Consider the following 19,267-nt stretch of genomic DNA (forward strand, 5'->3'; position numbering starts at 1 on the left):
TCGGCCTAACAAGGAAAGTCTCAAATTTGACCATACTTCTAAATCTTTCTTAACTTCTGACCAACATTTCTCATAGTTATCTTTAAATAAGTTCACATTCTTAGATGTCAAATTAATCCCCAGGTATTTCACCTTCTTTGCTACCGTTAAACCAGTTTCACTCTGAAACTTCTCTCTTTCAACCACTGTTAGATTTTTATCCAATACTTTCGTTGGGATTGGGAACTTTTCTACTGCCTGTGGTGGATGTGTCCAGCAGCAAAGAACTATTGGACAAATATTGAATGTGGAGGCTGAATGCAGCTCTCTGGACTTGTGCAACATTTTTATTGACTCTTGTAGGTGTGTGTGCAAATAGCAAATCCTGAGAAGTATTAAAGGTATGTGGTAAGATGCAAAGATCCTTTACGCTAAATCCTGGAGAGTAGGAGGGATGCCAGCAGCAGAATAAGGAGAAAATAAAAGGCATAATGATGCTATTAAGTTAATTGCCTTAGAATTAAGAAAACAGGCAAAGTGGCAATAAAGTTGCTGAGAGCTGGCTATCTTTTCATGCTCGGAATAATAAAGTGCTCACATCAACAAAGATTAGTCATGTATTTTTTTATTTTTTAAATGAAATTGTGGTTCTATGTATTCTGAAATGATGAGATTTTTGAACAAAATCGTAATTTTTAAATATATAAACGTATGAGAATATTTTAAGCTAAAAACATCCTTAATTAGATTGTTCTGCAGCTTTGGTCACATGAGACAAATTCACATTCTGCCCCTTTGGTCATGTTAAAAGGAAACCATGAAAAAATGGCCTGCAGTTTCAAAGGGTGTTGACTTAAAATGATCTGGCATGTGCAAAGAGGGGTGGGGCTCTGTGGAGGACCACCTGCTCTGCATGCAGAAGGTTCCTGGTTCAATCCCCAATGGCAGCTGCAGACTCTTGCCTGAAACCCTGGAGAGCCTTTGTAGACATTAACAAGCTAGGTGGACCAATAGACCATATAAGGCAGTGTCCAGTGTTGCTGTCAGGGACTGGCTGGAGGAGGAGGAGGGGTGGGAGGCTCCAGCTAGAGAACCCCCAAGGGCCACCCCAGAACAGGAAGGCTCAGAGCCAGGGAGATGGTGGTGGGATGAGGAAGACAGGTCAGAGGATGAAGCGGGGGCAGAATGGTTGGATGCTGAACAAGCAACAGGCTTGAGTAAGAGAGAGGAAGATGAGGCAGAAAGCACTCTAGGACAGGCAGCTGAGGTGCAGGAGGGGACAGAGGCTGCAGCAGCTTCACAAGGAGCCTGTGGGTCCTAATGTATCCAGCTCCCCTTCTCCCTTGTCTCCATGGGCAGGGAGGACCTTGCATCTAGGAGAACAAAGAGCACAGGGGACCTCTCCCTGATGGAGTTCAAGGAGGAAACATCTGGCCCAGGAGATGTAGAGGGAAGTGGGAGGCACAGATCATCAGTTCTGGCAACTGCTTTACTGGGAGACAGTATTGCCTATGGGTTTCTCTGTATTCTGTTTCCTTGAACAAATAATCAACTTTATTGCTTGTCTCTGAGTCTCTATGCAGCTGAACCAGCCCTGACAATTGCTAGCATTTCAGCAACTATATCAGGGAGGGGGAGAGGTTCATGGTTCTTTGGTTTTGTTATTTTTTTCAGATTGGCAAGTTATGCAGCCTTTCTCAGAAGAGGCATTCTCGGTCAGCTTGGTATCCTGAGGACCTTTTCGTTGAGGAGAAGATGACACGGGTTGCTCCTGTGGAACACGAAGAAACTCTGTCCACTAGAAGGAGGTGAGAAAGCCAATGCCAGCCATCTTCGTAGGATTCCCATTTATTTTCAATATGTACGTATTATATTTTTATCCCCCCCTCCTTCCTGTAAGGAGCTCTGGACTGTGTGCATAGTTCTTTCAGCAGGAAAAAAAATGTTTCATCATAGTACAAGACAGTACAAGAATACTTGGCTAGTTTAGATGTATTCAAGTCTCCAGGGCCAGATGAACTGCATCCAAGAGTATTAAAAGAACTGGCAGATGTGATCTCAGAACCACTGGCAGTCATCTTTGAGAATTCCTGGAGAACAGGCGAAGTCCCGGCAGACTGGAGGAGGGCAAATGTTGTCCCTATTTTCAAAAAGGGGAAAGAGGAAAAAGGGGAAATAATTACCGCCCGGTCAGTCTGACATCAATACCAGGGAAGATTCTGGAGCAGATCATTAAGCCAACAGTCTGTGAGCACCTAGAAAGGAATGCTGTGATCACCAATAGTCAGCATGGATTTCTGAAAAATAAGTCATGTCAGACTAACCTGATCTTGTTTTTTGACAGAATTACAAGCCTGGTAGATGAAGGGAATGCAGTGGATGTAGCCTACCTTGATTTCAGCAAGGCATTTGACAAGGTGCCCCATGATATTCTTGTAAAGAAGCTGGTAAAATGCGGTCTTGACTATGCTACCACTCAGTGGATTTGTAACTGGCTGACTGACCGAACCCAAAGGGTGCTCATCAATGCTTCCTCTTCATCCTGGAGAAGAGTGACTAGTGGGGTGCCACAGGGTTCTGTCTTGGGCCCGGTCTTATTCAACATCTTTATCAACAACTTGGATGATGGACTCAAGGGCATCCTGATCAAATTTGCAGATGACACCAAACTGGGAGGGGTGGCTAACACCCCAGAGGACAGGATCACACTTCAAAACGACCTTGACAGATTAGAGAACTGGGCCAAAACAAACAAGATGAATTTTAACAGGGAGAAATGTAAAGTATTGCACTTGGGCAAAAAAAATGAGAGGCACAAATACAAGATGGGTGACACCTGGCTTGAGAGCAGTACATGTGAAAAGGATCTAGGAGTCTTGGTTGACCACAAACTTGACATGAGCCAACAGTGTGACGCGGCAGCTAAAAAAGCCAATGCAATTCTGGGCTGCATCAATAGGAGTATAGCATCTAGATCAAGGGAAGTAATAGTGCCACTGTATTCTGCTCTGGTCAGACCTCACCTGGAGTACTGTGTCCAGTTCTGGGCACCACAGTTCAAGGAGGACACTGTCCAGAGGAGGGCAACCAAAATGGTCAAAGGCCTGGAAACGATGCCTTATGAGGAACGGCTAAGGGAGCTGGGCATGTTTAGCCTGGAGAAGAGGAGGTTAAGGGGTGATATGATAGCCATGTTCAAATATATAAAAGGATGTCACATAGAGGAGGGAGAAAGGTTGTTTTCTGCTGCTCCAGAGAAGCGGACACGGAGCAATGGATCCAAACTACAAGAAAGAAGATTCCACTTAAACATTAGGAAGAACTTCCTGACAGTAAGAGCTGTTTGACAGTGGAATTTGCTGCCAAGGAGTGTGGTGGAGTCTCCTTCTTTGGAGGTCTTTAAGCAGAGGCTTGACAACCATATGTCAGGAGTGCTCTGATGGTGTTTCCTGCTTGGCAGGGGGTTGGACTTGATGGCCCGTGTGGTCTCTTCCAACTCTATGGTTCTATGATTCTATGATTCTATGAGTACAACCAGGTAAACAAGAAAGCACTGGTCCAGTTACAAGTCTTATTTTCTGTGCCTTTAAGGTCCAGCCCACACTGTAACAATCACATGCAAAATCCTTAGATTTACTAACTTTTAACATATCCTGTCCACGTCCAAGCTTGGGTAGCAGGTGGAGGCAGAGTGTTCTCTCTTGCATTTATGTGTGAAAGAAGGAGAAGCCAGGCTCCAGCAAAACCATCTTATTTTGCGGAGCCTCTTACATGTCTTCCTTGTCACATAAGGCATTCTGAGCATTGAATAGTAACTTGGTTTTAGAGTTCCGTTGTTGCACTATTACCAAGTGGGCAGCAGACCATAGGAAGCCGACCAGCTCCCTGTGCTGCAGAACTGAATTGATATTAATGTCCAATGACAAAAGTGTTAACACTGGATCCAACTTAAAAGACTGTTCCATAACGTTAGAAATGGCATCAAATATGTGAGATAGTTCCCCCTCCCCTTATCCTTGCAGCATCTCTTGTGGGAAATCTTTGGATGAGCTCCTTCTCCTGAGTTCTGTTCCAGAGAAGCCGTGGTGCAAACCCAGCCTGTTACAAGTTTTGTGCAATGTTCCTGTTGGTGTTGCGGACAAGTCACCCTGAAGTGATCTTAGATCTCGTCAGTTGCATAGTGGCAGATTACAAGGACCCACAAGGACCAAAAGCAAACCATTTCCTCTGCTGTTTGAAAGGGGCTCTTAAGCAGAGACCACATTCCCCTCTGGGTCACTTTCAGTTTATAGTCTCCCAGTGACAGATGAAGATGAAGGCACAAGCATTATACTCAGATTAGAAAAGTGGTAGCATTATACTCAGAAAAACTAATGAAAACTTGAATGCCACTCATTAACTGAATTTTGTTTACTGCTGGAGATGTGTAGCAGCTCCTCGCATTATCCTCAATGAATGGGTTGCCTTACTCCTCATCAGTACAGAGGGGGGAAATAAACATAAAAATAATAGATCCATATTTCATTTTCTCTCTGTGGCTTTTTCATTGCAAAGTCTGTGTGCAGTCTGCCAGAATCTGATTATAGGGGGGGGGGGGACCTGGGTGGCTTATTTAAAGAGGGGGAAACAAATTGAGAGAGAAAGAGATGAGAACTCCCACTGGTAGCATTGCGAAGGTTTGTGTTTGTTTAGGCTGCCCCCAGCTGGGTGCTTCACAGCTTACAACTAATCTGCCTAAGAGTTTCCTTCAGCCTGAAGGGTATATACTGCCTCAAGCTGTCTCTTTAAACAAATAGCTGAAAATACCAGGAATCAAGCAGCAGCCATAGTTTATGCATGTCACCAGAAAGTCCATGAGTGAAGAGAGTCCTCTTCCTTTTCTTTTGCTTTTGGGAACTCTACAAAGCAGGTAATTGTGGCAGGTGCATTTTTTAAACTCTACAATTCAGCCACGCTGGGTGAAGCTGCACTGTGTGGAAATCCTTCCCCCATCTTCCAAAATTGGGCAAGTTCAAGGTGGTGTGGCCATAGGGGAGGATGCTTAAGCCTTTGACAAATAAGCAGCCAGCCAGGGCAGAGAATGTTTCAATGGACAACTTGATTTCTGATCATTAAATAGTTGGGGGGCAGGAGCCCTTTCTGATGCAGTGCAAAGCACCTAGAGATCTTTCAGTAGATCGTGACACTGGTGTGGTGGCCAGGGTGTAAGATCCATCACTGTTTGTGCAGCAGAGTCCCTGAACTCCAGCATCCTGGAACCACCTAGTCAGCAGGAAAGGGGGGCTTTTCAGCCCCGAGAAGAAGACAGCTCACCCTTTGTGCAGATTGCAACCCATCAAGGGGAAAGGAGGTGAGTCGGCCATGGAGGATGGGCTTTGAGGGTCACTCTGGAGAAGGTGCATGGGAAGAACACTTAGAAGCAGTTTCTTCCATATGCTTCACAGCTAAAGATTTCAGGACACTGAAAAGAGAAGGGGCTTCAGTTTCCAGAGAAAGGTGTGCAAGTTCAGTTACGAACCCTGGAAGTTCAAGGAAAACCCAATTGAAGTCACTGCAAAAGAAGACATTGGAGCAAGCAAAATCATTTGCCTCTGCGTGCATACACACACACACACACACACACACACACACACACACACACACGAAGCAGTTGGTCCAGCTCAAAGGCAACACATAGAGATCTGTATTGGATCATCTCAATGCATCCCTAATCAGTATTATTGAATAGTTACAAAATTATAGGATCGTCTTGGAAGGTTATATATCTTCTGCCCACCCCTGGGGCAGATAGTGCGTTCCACATGCAGGCTCCTTCCCTGGCAGCATCCGCACTGAGATAGTTGGGTAAGGGAAGGAGCCTCATCCCAGAACCGGGAGGGCAGCCTCTGTCCAAAAGCAGATCGTTCTGGTCTGGATGCACAAATAGCACCATCTGGGATAAGGTAGCAGCTTTATGAGAAGGCTGTGTGCACCACCACAAATGTGTTGGGCTGTGGGGCGCTGTGTGGGTTCTGCTGCAACAGGGAAGCTTAGCTACTTTTTCTGTAGTTGATTTCATCATGCAAAAGGCTGGGCTGGATGAATCCCAATCCGGAATTAAGATTGCCGGAAGAAATATCAACAACCTCCGATATGCAGATAACGCAACCTTGATGGCAGAAAGCGAGGAGGAATTAAAGAACCTTTTAATGAGGGTGAAAGAGGAGAGCGCAAAATATGGTCTGAAGCTCAACATCTGAAAAACTAAGATCATGGCCACAGGGCCCATCACCTCCTGGCAAATAGAAGGGGAAGAAATGAAGGCAGTGACAGATTTTACTTTCTTGGGCTCCATGATCACTGCAGATGGTGACAGCAGTCACGAAATTAAAAGACGCCTGTTCCTTGGGAGGAAGGCGATGGCAAACCTAGACAGCATCCTAAAAAGTAGAGACATCACCTTGCCAACAAAGGTCCGTATAGTAAAAGCTATGGTTTTCCTAGTAGTGATGTATGGAAGTGAGAGCTGGACCATAAAGAAGGCTGATCTCCAAAGAATGGATGCTTTTGAATTATGGTGCTGGAGGAGACTCTTGAGAGTCCCATGAACTGCAAGAAGATCAAACCTATCCATTCTTAAGGAAATCAGCACTGAGTGCTCACTGGAAGATCCTGAAGCTGAGGCTCCAATACTTTGGCCACCTCATGAGAAGACTCCCTGGGAAAGACCCTGGTTTTGGGAAAGATGGAGGGCGCAAGGAGAAGGGGACGACAGAGGACGAGATGGTGGGACAGTGTTCTCGAAGCTACAAACATGAGTCTGACCAAACTGCGGGAGGCAGTGGAAGACAGGAGTGCCTGGCGTGCTCTGGTCCATGGGGTCACAAAGAGTCGGACACGACTAAACAACAACAACATGTGCTTAATGCTGCTTTTCTGCGTATTCTGCCTATTGCAGAAGTCAAAACTGTTGCAATCCTCCAGCAGCACCTAGCGGCAGAGGAAAACATTACAATGTCATGTTTAAATATTGGTCAAAGTTGTTGCAGGAGGAATCCCCAAAGGATCTCTGTAGGATTTCAGCCCAGTAAGCCACACAGATACTGGACACCACTTAAATCACCATGCTAACCCAAGGAACCAACCACTGGAGGACAAGCATATTAACTCATTCTATGTTTGTGTCTGCTAAATGCTTTCTGTTGTGATTCAAGACTGGTTTGCGAACTAGTTTAAAACAATAGCATTACTTGTTTAAGCCTTTAGTTTCATTTTGGCATCTCTACTTTGTTTCAGGGAACTTATCACAAAACTGAGAGCCCACAGTGGTTTCTACAGCAGTTTGCCAGAATACATCTGCAGCCACAGCTCCACTGCACAGAATAATACCCATTGCTGGAATGGCCAAGAAGTTGTAGAAAGGTAAAATGAATTCATTTCTTTTCTTTCCTTCCCCTTTAGTGATGCTGAGTTGTTGTTGTTGTTGTTATGCTTGGCCCCAGCTTGAAATTCTTCATACAGTGGTACCTCAGGTTAAGAACTTAATTCTTTCCAGAGGTCTGTTCTTAACCTGAAACTGTTCTTAACCTGAGGTACCACTTTAGTTAATGGGGCCTCCCGCTACCACACAATTTCTGTTCTCATCCTGAAGCAAAGTTCTTAACCCGAGGTACTATTTCTGGGTTAACGGAGTCTGTAACCTGAAGCGTCTGTAACCTGAGGTACCACTGTAGTAGTATTATGCTGTCCATCTGCAGCAGTTCTTCCGTGTGTCTTTGGACTCCAAATCCCGTCCTGAGAAGAGCTTGGATGCTGGATTAGGCCGAAGGCCCACTTTGTCCAGCATCCTGTTCTCCAAATGGCCAAGCAGATGGGAAGCCTGCAAGCAGGACCCGAGAGCAGCAGAACTCTCCCCTCCTGCGTTTCCAGCAACTGGTGCTCAGAAGCATGGCTGCCTCTGACAGTGGAGGCACAAGATACGTAGTCATTGATAAGTCTTCATCCTCCATGAATTTGTCTTTTAAAGCCATCCAAGTTTGGGGGGTGTCATATTTAATGTTGTGCTGTATGAAGAATTACTTTTGTCTCTTCTGAACCCTCCAACACTCAGGTTCATTGGATGGCTCAGAGTTGTGACCCTGCTGCTGTTTTTGGCCTCTGACTCCCATCAGCCGCCAGGCAGCATGGTCAGGAATGGAGGGGAATCAGGCTCAGCAAGAAAAGGGAGTGCTGCATTGCTGGGGCTTCCCCTTTCAACTGCTAGTCCAGCATAATGGAAAGATGTTTTCTGCAGCAGATACAACACAAATGGAGCAACACTTCCAAAAGCTTAGAACCCGCCCCCCCACAAACCACTTAATCCATACTTGGATGCTCAGCCCACGGGGCAAGGTGCTGCTTGATGCACAGTGAGAAACAAGCGACCAGCCAGTAACCCAAGCCCTGAAATGTCTTCAAGTGAAACAGATTGAAAGCAAAACGTTAAGTGTTTCTCATTACCATTACTATTAAATCTTAAGTGGAGTTTTTCTCAGCAAGATGGATGGTTGCAATCACAACTACAAGCCGTGGGGAGAGAGCAGACTCTGCTCAGAAACAGGCTCCCCACTGGCCCCCCAAATTTCCCCCTGAAAAGCAGCAACTCTCAGAATTGCTCCCAACTCCATCAGTAATGGAGGAACTTCCTGACTGAAGGGGACAGTTTAATGTTCTGTTCAATTTCTAGTTACTGTTTCAAGTTTCTACGCTTTTCAAACTCCTTTTTTTCTATCTTTCCACCTATTGCATCACACATTTTTCTGGCTAAATGAGTATTTCAAGCACAAGAGCTCCATCTAGTGGCTCAGTTAAGGTACTGGCATTGAATGTAAAAGAGCTTGGAAGCCTGGTTAAGTGTTCTCAAAATAATAATAACCGGAAACCATGTTTCTTCAGGAAACTGAACAAAAGAAAAATTCTGGGTATAGAATCTCAAGGGAAGGCGGCTAGAATCACAAATAGGTGGAACTGGCACATCAAAAGCAAGAGGGGTAGCAGTTATTATTACCCAGAAAAGTCCCTTTGTAATGCAGTATACCATCACAGATCTTAATGGCAGATTCGCCTTTGTAAAATGGATGTTTTGTAAAGGGGACGCTTCACAGAGAACTATACACTCGGGGAGCTTTGTATGCACCAATCAATCAACATTCTTAAAATTCACACTGAACAATCTCAAGGATTTTGCAAAAGCCTCCATAATATTGGGGGGGGGGCATCTGCCTCAATAACTCTATGGACAAGAGCCACAGTGCAAACTCAAACAATAGCCCAGGCACTAAAGCAGTGTGAATAATAGAGGCTCATGATCTGGTGGGATTATGGTGACACCTGCATGAGGGACTTCAGCTTTTTCCCACACTGCTTTATTTATTCCCATTATGATTATATATTGATTTCTTCAGGACTCATGCAAAAAGTCAGAGCGGCAGGAAAATGGAATAGCAACTGTCTCAGACCACGCACCAGTCAGTACAGACATTGCATGGACAAAAGCTGTCTGCATTACTCGCCAATGAAACTTTCACCCAAGTGCTGGCTGCATCAAACCTGAAAGGAACAATAAAACAATATTAAGAAAGCAATAACACTTCAGGCAGGGAGCCATGAACCCTCTGGGATGCTGTGAAGGTGGTACTGAGAAGCCATTGCATTGTGGAAACCAGCAAGATCTGGAAAACCAGTATATCCCTAACATGGCAACAGGAACAACAGATCAGACATCTTGAAAGAGAATATAAATGAACAAGCAGGGGGGTAAAGCATACCACCTTCTTCAGTCTAAAAAATATGAATGGCAATTGCTGGGAAAAAGCAACATTAATGCGGCAAAGACTAAATGTAAGGCAAATACTATGAATTTGGAGATAAGAGCCTCAAGTTACCAGCCTTTGAACTCAATTGCCTCAATATGGACAGAAGCAGGTGAAATACGCTATAGGACATTAATAAGGACTTCAGCACTTTCTCTTCTGACTTATACTTCCCAAGTAATTCTGACATGCAAATAATGGAGAACTTTATAACATCATCTTTGATAGGCATGCTTACACCAAATCAAGGGTAATTTCTCAATAGTCCAATACAAGAATCGGAGGTATTCTCCATTAGCAAAACACTAAAAATGGGAAATCCCCAGCTCTTGGTGGATTCAGTGCCACCAGAGGTGTAGGAAGGGGTGTGTGGTGGGGACGGGCCACCCCGGGTGTAATCACTGAGGGGGGTGACATTTGGTGCGCCACCTGCCTGTGACTCCCAAGTCTACCCCGAGCCATCGGGGGAAGGGGGGAGCTGTGCCGCTTTGCCAATGGCCTTCCCCCTTCATTTTGACAGCTCGGGGGAGGCTTGGGAGTCACAGGCGGGTGGCGTGCCGTTGCCCCGCGCTCCTGGGCTGCTGAAGGAGGCAGGCAGGCAGGCAGGGAGAGGACGGGTAGGAGGCAGGCAAGCAAACAAGCAGAGGAGGGAGGGAAGGAGAGAAGCAAAAGCTCCCTCAACTCAGGACCCAAACCCTGGAACACACAGGAGGAGAGGTGGGGTGTGAGAACAAAGTTGCAGGGGGAGTTTTAAGTGCTTATGCTCACAATGTTAAGTAAATAAACCAGAAAATAACACTTGCAACTGTAAGTATCTTATTTTTCCTTCTTTTAATGGGGTGTGTGTGAGAGAGAATAAATTTTCTGCACTGGGTACCACCAGACCTTTCTACGCCTCTGGGTGCCGCATTCTATAAAAAGTATTAAAAATGAACTTGCTCCATGGCTCACTAAACCTTTTAGCAATATGCTTGAAGGTGGAGCTATTCTTGCATCCTGGGGACTTTCCAAGATAGCGGTTGTATGCAAACCGGATAAAGACTCAGCTCTTTTAGGATCTTACTTCTCAAATGCAAAAATGCAAAAATATTGTCAGCAGTAATGGTAAAGAGGTTGAATGTGTTGATATGCATGTTGACATCTCCCCATCAAACAGGATTTATTCCAAAGCAACACATATCCTACTCTAGACACCAAGCGTTGAAAGCCGTTTGTAAAATTTCCTCAAGCAAAATTCAGGCAGCCTTCATTTCCTTGGATCCATTCAAGGCCTTAGGCAGAGTTGGACGCAGCTTTATGAAATCTTTGTGAAACAAAATGAAATTTGGAGGGGAGAAATGCTCCACTTTGTAGACCACACATATACAAATCAGCCCAAACCCTAAATGAACAGACTCAGATCACTGGCAATCCAACTACAATGAGGCATTTGACATGTTTACCTGCTGAATCCCCCCCCCCCATTGTTTGCTCTAGCGATTGAAACCCTGGCAAACAAGATCAGAAAGTGGAGTCTCCTTCTTTGGAGGTCTTTAAGCAGAGGCTTGACAACCATATGTCAGGAGTGCTCTGATGGTGTTTCCTGCTTGGCAGGGGGTTGGACTCGATGGCCCTTGTGGTCTCTTCCAACTCTATGATTCTATGATTCTATGAGAAACCACAACGTTCAAGGTGTACCATCAGGAAAAGGCTCACATACTATCAATCTGTTTTCAGTTGAGGTAATAATAATGACAACAAGTCCTAGCTGAGCGATACCAGCACTCCAATACATCTTAAAGCAGTTTCACGCAGCAGCAGGAATCAAATAAAATAATTTCAAATCCACAATAATGACTTTCAGTATCCCTGGAGAAGCAAGAAACCAAATGCAAACCTTCTCTGGCTTCTAGCCATGTTATTCAACGTTCAGATACCTGGGGGTGACACTAACTAAAGATTTAAAGCAACTGTACAAAAAGAAATGGCACCAGCCTTGCTTCCAAACTGCAATCTGACCTATTTGCAGGTGGAAACAAACAGGCCTTTCACGACTCAGTTGTATTACTGCCCTCAGAATGGCCACCTTACCTTGCTTTCCATTTCTATCCAAAGTTCTGCCAATAGACAAACCCACCAAGACTCTAAAGAAGCAGCAACACACCATAGAATGCTACACCAACAAAAGGTAAGCACAGCAGATTTGTCAAAAATACCCTCTATAGACCATTTTATTTTGATGCTTTTCAACTAAAATGAATCCACCAGCACCACTACAATGCTCCACCAGCAGTTTGGACATGCCCTGGGTAAGAATGGAGTCATCACCAAAACCACTGACGATATGAGGCCTTCCTTTCTTGCCTATGTCCTGGAATGCAGTCAATAATACCCATGGCTGCAGGATTTACAAACTCATTAATCTGCATGCAAACTCTACAACCAAGCGCAACTTCTGCGATCTCAAGCCACATATGAACACCACTGCACCTGATCCACCCTGGCCTACAAAGGGATGGCTTCCCAAATTTATAAACTCCTATTTGTCCTAAAGAAGGGGTTGTCCACAACTCCTTGATCCCAGTGGGAAACCAACCTCACCACTCAAATAGGGGAGTAGATGTTGGACAGGCTTTGGACAAAAACCCACTGTTGAAATCCATTTTGACAAACACTCAAGAAGCAACTTTATGAATCCTGTTTCACTTGCACTGGACACCTCCTTGCCTGCATAGCATCAATCTGACTCCCTCTTATGTTGGTAAGGCTGCTCAGAAACTGGCACTACTATCCACATGTGGTGGAGTGGTTAAGCACTCACCCACTTCTGGAACAAGGTACTTGATTGCTGGGATAGCTCAATTGCTAGAACATGAGTCTTGGTCTCAGGGTGGTGAGTTTGAGCCCCACATTGGGAAAAAGATTCCACATTGCAGGGGTGGACTAGATGGCTCTTGTGGCCCCTTCTATGATTCTATTACTTGGTGCCTTATGTTCTATTTCTGGTTAAGATATCTTGCCATGTCCCACCACAGCACTATTGGCAATAATAAATATTGTCTACATTTCCATTCACACTAAAACATTGCTAGCTTTCCTTTTGGCAATAGCTAGATTGGAGTCACTGGAAGGATGTTGTGCATTTTCCACACCACAAATAGATTGATGAACTATGGCACAAAGCTTTATAGCAGAAACTGTCCCAGCATGCCCGGGTTATGCAAGGCACAACAAAAAAGATCTATCCTTTGTGAGTTGGCAACCTTTTAATGACTTTATAAATAAATAGTAAGATCTGGATCCTCCTACAACTCATGCATAGTTTTCAAGGGGACTTATTCTCAATAAGTCTTATTCTTTTCCCCTCCTCTTCCACTCTCCTTTCCCCTTACCCTTTTCCATGATCTTATACCTCATTTCTGGCTAGGAAGAATAACAGATGCTTTTAAATAACCTTTTATTGAATGATGCGTCTAAAAAGTTTTCATTTGTTCTGTGTACTTTGTCTTTATGCAAAAGTTTCAATAAAAATATGTTTGGGGGAGGGGAGTCCAACACCTTCCAAAGGAGTCCATTCCATTGTTGAACAGCTCTCACAATCATAAAGTTCTTCCTGATGTTTAGTCAGAATCTCCTTTCTTTGTCATTTGAATCCATTGGTTTGGGTCCTACCCTCTGGAACAAGACAAAACTTGCTCCATCTTCCATGGGCAGCCCTTCAGGTATTTGAAGAGGGCTATCATATCAACTCCCAGTCTTCTCTTCTCCAGGCTAAACATCTCCAACTCCTTCAACTGTTCCTCATAAGGTTTTGTTTCCAGACCCTTGATCACCTTGGTCACCATCCCCCTCTGCATATGTTCCAGCTTCTCAGTCTCCTCCTTAAACTGTAGTGGCCAGAACTTGATATAGGGCCCAAGCTTTGTAAGTATTGACAGTCACTTAAATTGGCTCAGTATCCAGTTGGTAGCCAGTGCCATTCTCTCAGGACCGGTATAATATGACCTTAAGAAGCTGAAGTGGCCAACAGACTAGCAGCTACATATTGCACTAACTTTAGCTTCCAGACCATCATCAAAGATAGCCTCACATAGAGCACATAGCAGTTACCATACTTGATAGATGGCCATCCAACCTCTCCTTATAAACATCCAAGTCCATCACCTCCCAAGGGAATCTGTTCTATGATTCTACTGTCAGAAAGTTATTTCAGACATTTAGCCTGAATCTCCTTTCTTGTAACTTGAATCCATTGGTACGAGTCCCACCCTCCGAAGCAAGTGAAAACAAGCTTTCTCCATCTTCCATGTGATGGCCATTGAGATATTGGAAGATGGCTCTCATATCTCCTCTCAGTCTCTTCTTATCCAGGCTAAACATACCCAACTCCCTCAACCATTCCTAATAAGGCTTGGTTTCCACAATCTTAATCATCTTAGTTGCCCTTCTCTGCACCCATCTTGTCAACATCTTTCTTAAATTGCTGTGCCCAGAGGACTGCAGGTGTGGTCAGACCAAGGCAGGACTATTGCTTCCCTTGATCAGGACAGTATACTTCTATTAATGCAGCCTAGCATTAGCTTTGTGTTTTTTGCTTGCTAATGATGTATTGCATGGATTGATAATGTTGGGTCTGTGAACTAATACTATGGGTTTTTTCCCCCCATCCATCCAACTGGGTTGCCCCAGCCACTCCAACAGAAAATACAAAAACACAACAGAACCTCACACATATGGCACTCATAGAGTGCTATCTTCTCTGCACTTCAGTCTTGCTGAAATTAGGCTCAAAATGACCAATAATGTTAATATTATCGATATAGATAATTTGTTAATCACTTGTTATCACAGATTTCCAAGCAGCTTGCAACAGAATAGAATAGCAGCAGTGATGGCAATCGATATCATTGCATCCCATGTCAAAGCCTGATCAATGCCCAAATATTCAGTGGATCCCAGTGAGGTTTAATTTTTACTGATCAGCAACTCAGTGGAACAAGAGTAAAACTTGCACAATAAAACCCCCACAGAGCATTGTGCAGGCTACATGGCTGCTTTTCTGCAACTCAGATTGGAACGTCAAGGTCTACTGGAACCTTATCGGAAGCAGAAAGTATGTGCGCAAATGTAAGATGTTGGAGCAACCCAATGACCCACCTTATCCAAGAACATTCCTCTTCTTACAGAGCCCACCCAGATGCTTCAAAGGAAATCTGGCAAGCGGGAACTGAGCACAAGAGCACTCTGCCCTACTGCAGTTTCCGGGAACTGATATCTGAAAACATTCCTGCCTCCAGCTGTGGAGGCGGCTCATAGCCATCATGGCTGCTAGCCATCCATAGCCCTCTCCTCCTCCATGAATTTGTCTAATTCTCTTTTAAAGCCATCAAAGTTAGTGGTCATCATTGTCTCCTGGGGGAGCGAGTTCATGGCTTAACTATGTGCCACGTGAAGAAGGACTTTCTTTGATCTTCCAACAACTTCATTGGATGTCCACAAGTTCATTATGAGAGGGAAGAAAACTTTTCTTTATCTAACTGCCTTCTCCACACCATGCATTATTTTACAGTGGAAAATTCCCTTGTTGCTTCTTACATGTTCTGGGAAATTAAATTGTCATTGAGGCAATTGAAGAGTTTGGTGGACCTTATATTCTTGGCAGAGTTTGAGTTGCAACTGATATCAGGATAGTTGCAGCCATGACTGCTATATCTTTATTGTTTGGTAATCTGCCCTGGGAAGGCATCATCCAAGTACGCAGTCTGGCCTGGAGGTCTATATCAGAAACCCATAGGTCGCTGTTCCTTCCCTCTCCTACAATTTTTACCCATATGCTCTCAATCTGCTTTCTGTTTTCCAGGTCATGGACCTGGATCACAAGTGTACTCATCCTTTACATATAATGCTCCTCCTACTCCCCCCCTTCCTGTTTGATCTTTTTCTTTTGAATAGGCTATACCCCTCAGTTTCAAGATTCCTGTCATAAGTCTCACCTCACCAGGTTTCAGTAATTTCCTTTTTTTTAATTAAATATTTATTAAATTTTTCCATCTTAATAAAAAAATCAAAAAAGAAAAAACAAAAAAAATTAAAAACACATAAAGTTTACAATCCGTATTTTCAATAATATATTTCCCTGACTTCCCCACACCTCCCCTTCTTATATTCCAATTCAAATTGTTAGTTCAACAAGTTCTTATCCCCAATTTTTAACCTTTTTATATTTAATTCATTAAAAAAACAACCCAATTTTAACTTATAAACATCAATATTTGTACATCAGTGCTTATTCTTAAAACCTTTTTCTAAAGTCGACCCAAATTCCCTTCCACGAATTCCCCAATTTTCATACTAATAACAAAACAAAATAAAAAACAGATTATAATTGTACACCCTTTGGATTCCCAAACCCCACCACCCCCTTTCCCGGTTTCGATCCCCAACAGATGTCCATCAGTCTTAATCTACTATCAGCCTGGAGACCTCACGTCCGAGGCTCTTAATTCTCTCTCAATTCCTCTCTGCCGGTTTTTTTGATAGTCCTTAGTATTAAACACCAGATCTCGGAGAAGCTCTGTCCCAATAAGGTCCATGTTTCTTCCAGCCAGACCTCCATACTTAAAAGTGGAGCCCGAATCTTGTTTCTTACTCCTTTTAAGTCCAATTGTCCCGAAAGCTCCAACTTCCACCTTAATCAAATTTGTAATCCATAGGTCTTCAGATCTCCACATTAGGAGATCTCTCCATTCTTCAATCTCCAATTCAAACCAGATTTTCCTCATCCAGTACTTATTTTCCTTTGTAACCATCACGTCAGGCCTCTGGCTCGATTTCTTATTTTCCTTTGTAACCATCATGTCAGGCCTCTGGCTCTCCTTTGTCATCTGCAAAATTACAGCTCCTCCTTCCTTTTCCTCAGAAACAACATACGTCTCCTTCTCCGCACTCTCAAAACTCTCAAGTTTCTCTTTTCGTCCAGCTGCATGGGCTTCTTGAGTCAAATCCTTATCAAATTCAATGATATTATTTACTGTTAAGTTCAGAGTTGCAACATTTGTAGCCAAAACATCCATTTGGCCTTGTAGCTTTCCCAAGAGAACAAAAACTCTGTCCAACCCAGCTTGAATTTTCCCTCCTCCAGCCATTCTTGTAATGTCCCAAATCCCCCTCTTGAGGGATTTTGGTAACTTAGTATTCTTTCCAGTTCAAATCCAAAAATCAAGTTAGTTTGTATCAGTTCTTCCTTGTTTTCAACAAAATATAACCAAATTGCAACAAATATATCCAGCAGAGACAGCAGAAACAAAGTTCTCTTTTTCCTTCTTGACAGCTAATTTTGACAGCTGTCAAACTCTTCTATATCTCCTCAACAGGCTCTCTCACGAATCTCTCCCGGGTCCGGGGGGGGTGGCACTTCAGCTCTCAAAATTAGCTCTTATCCTCCAATAGAATTATTTATGCTTATACTGCCAAATCGTGAAATTAATATCTTTTACCCAATGAAGAAAAAGAAATTCTCTCGACTTTAGTTAACTAGTCCTTGCTTTAAATTATTTACAAGACGGGGAGGTGGACTTCCTGTTTGCACCTTCCCCGATCGTGCCAAATTCAACAACAACAACAAAAAAGTTCCTTTACAAGTCCAATTTCCGTACTACTCACGGGTTGTTACTTTTAGAATCCAATTGTTCACAAGAAGAAGTCAGCGCTCTCCGACCATGGCATGCGGCTTCACTCTGCAGGAGGAGCAGCTGACTCTCAGCACCGCGCCGCTCACCCCGTCCCCCGTTCCGAAGCCTTTAAAAAGGCTCCTTCGCAGGTCGGGGGGGCGCAAATGGTGCCCGCCAAGTCACCAGGTTCACAGGCTTCAGCGCCTGTGATTTCTAAGGGTCCCCGCGTCACCGCAGCGGCAAGACCCTAATCCTGCGAAGCCGATTCCCTCCGGAGCTCGGAGGGAATCCACCATTAGCCGATCGCGCTAACCCGGAAGTCCGGTTTCAGTAATTTCCTTGTCATTTGTACTATTTGTAATATTGTCTCCCTTCTCCCCCGGATTTGGTTTAAAGCTCCATTGCCTTGGTTTCACATCGGTGGTAGCCAGGGCTGATGAATGAACGGCTGTGCATACTATGTATGAAATGTTCCAAGGGAAACTAGCTTTTCTCTTCAAATCTCCGTAGGGTGTAGAGGCTCTTGGCTGTGAAATTGTAGAATTGTTGGAGAAACTCATATGGAGGGGTGAAAAGTAACAAGACTGTGTTTATAAAAGATGTTGCCTGTTGATGGCAAAATGCTGGCAATATATACTTCTCCCAGGTGGCACATTCCCAATTTATAAATGTATATACAAAGGCTTGGAGAATTCTTTGCTAATTGAAGGATTTTACACACATGTCAGGGTTTCCTCAGTTCTCAAATCTCAAATCCTAATATGTGTTCAGATTGACAGAGTTTCATAAGCTTCTTGGTGGTGGTGTATTCTTATAATTCTCTCCTAAATGACAGTTCCCTTTTCAAAACTTTTTTTTCAAGCGCATTGTGAGAATATGCTGCTGTTACCAAACAGTGAAGAAGAGAATTGGATCCTGCACAAACATAATTCATCTTAAACTTTCCCTTTTCTCAGTTTATTCCCTCATTACTTAAAAGACTTCAACCACTTCCCTAAACTCCTTCTGCTTTGCTCCTGGAGATGAATTAGTTTCCAATTTTGCTTTTATTGCCAACATATTGTGTAAAGGTTTTATATACAAATCGTAAGCAAACAAGGCAGAAGCGGAGGTGGGCCTCCTGGAGCTTGACAGACTCTTTGTTTCCTTTCCATTTCCCCTCCCATCTTCAGGGACTCGAAGCCAAATTCATCTGCATATGGTAGTCCACCAGAGGCTTAGGCAAGCCATATTTGGGCCACCAGACTAGAACCATGAAAAGGGGAGGGCATACCATCCATAGGCCACACCCACACCTTACATTGTAAGTGCTGTTATACCACTTGGACAGTCATAAGCTCTCTCAAAGCATTGTCAGAACTGTAGTTTTCTAAGGTGCGGAGAGTTATTAGGAGACCCTCCATTCCCCTGACATGGCTGCAGTTCTCATAGTGGCTTAACAGTCATTCCCTCTTCCCAGGGAACTTTGGGGACTGTAGTTCTGTGTGGAGAAAAGGGGCCTCCTAACACCTCTCAGCTTCCATAACAAACTACTGTTCCCAGGATGCTTTGGGAGAAAGCCATGTGAGCTAAATTGTGCTTTAAAAGCATAGTGTGGATCCTGCCCCCCTCCACCATGGAGACTGGGGTGCATGGAGTGCGCATGTTCACACCCTGCATTCACCTGGCTGGGAGAGGGGTGGAATTGCAGGGTATGTGGAAGGGATTTCCCTGTGGGGGGGTCATGAATGTTGTGCTCAAATTGGAGGTGGTAGAAGGAGTTTTAGTGGCACACAGGTAGAAATGGCTCTGTTGCTATTAGAATTTGTA

General features: G+C 44.0%; 2 protein-coding genes across 4 annotated transcripts in view; both read left to right on the plus strand.

Moving 5' to 3' along the window:
- KLHL13 (kelch like family member 13) overlaps positions 1-19,267 on the plus strand; it is a 1,461,558-nt gene that overhangs the window by 231,784 nt on the left and 1,210,507 nt on the right. The gene's annotated exons all lie outside the window — the stretch shown is intronic.
- GPC3 (glypican 3) overlaps positions 1-19,267 on the plus strand; it is a 236,671-nt gene that overhangs the window by 146,557 nt on the left and 70,847 nt on the right. For all 3 annotated transcript variants that reach the window (XM_083595426.1, XM_083595427.1, XM_083595428.1), the window contains 2 exons: positions 1,654-1,787; positions 7,255-7,380. In XM_083595426.1, coding sequence (XP_083451552.1) covers positions 1,654-1,787; positions 7,255-7,380 — 260 coding nt within the window. The remainder of the gene's footprint in view (positions 1-1,653; positions 1,788-7,254; positions 7,381-19,267) is intronic.

The sequence above is a fragment of the Podarcis filfolensis genome (assembly GCF_964270895.1).
Source record: "Podarcis filfolensis genome assembly, chromosome: Z".
In the NCBI taxonomy this organism is placed as follows: Eukaryota; Metazoa; Chordata; class Lepidosauria; order Squamata; family Lacertidae; genus Podarcis; species Podarcis filfolensis.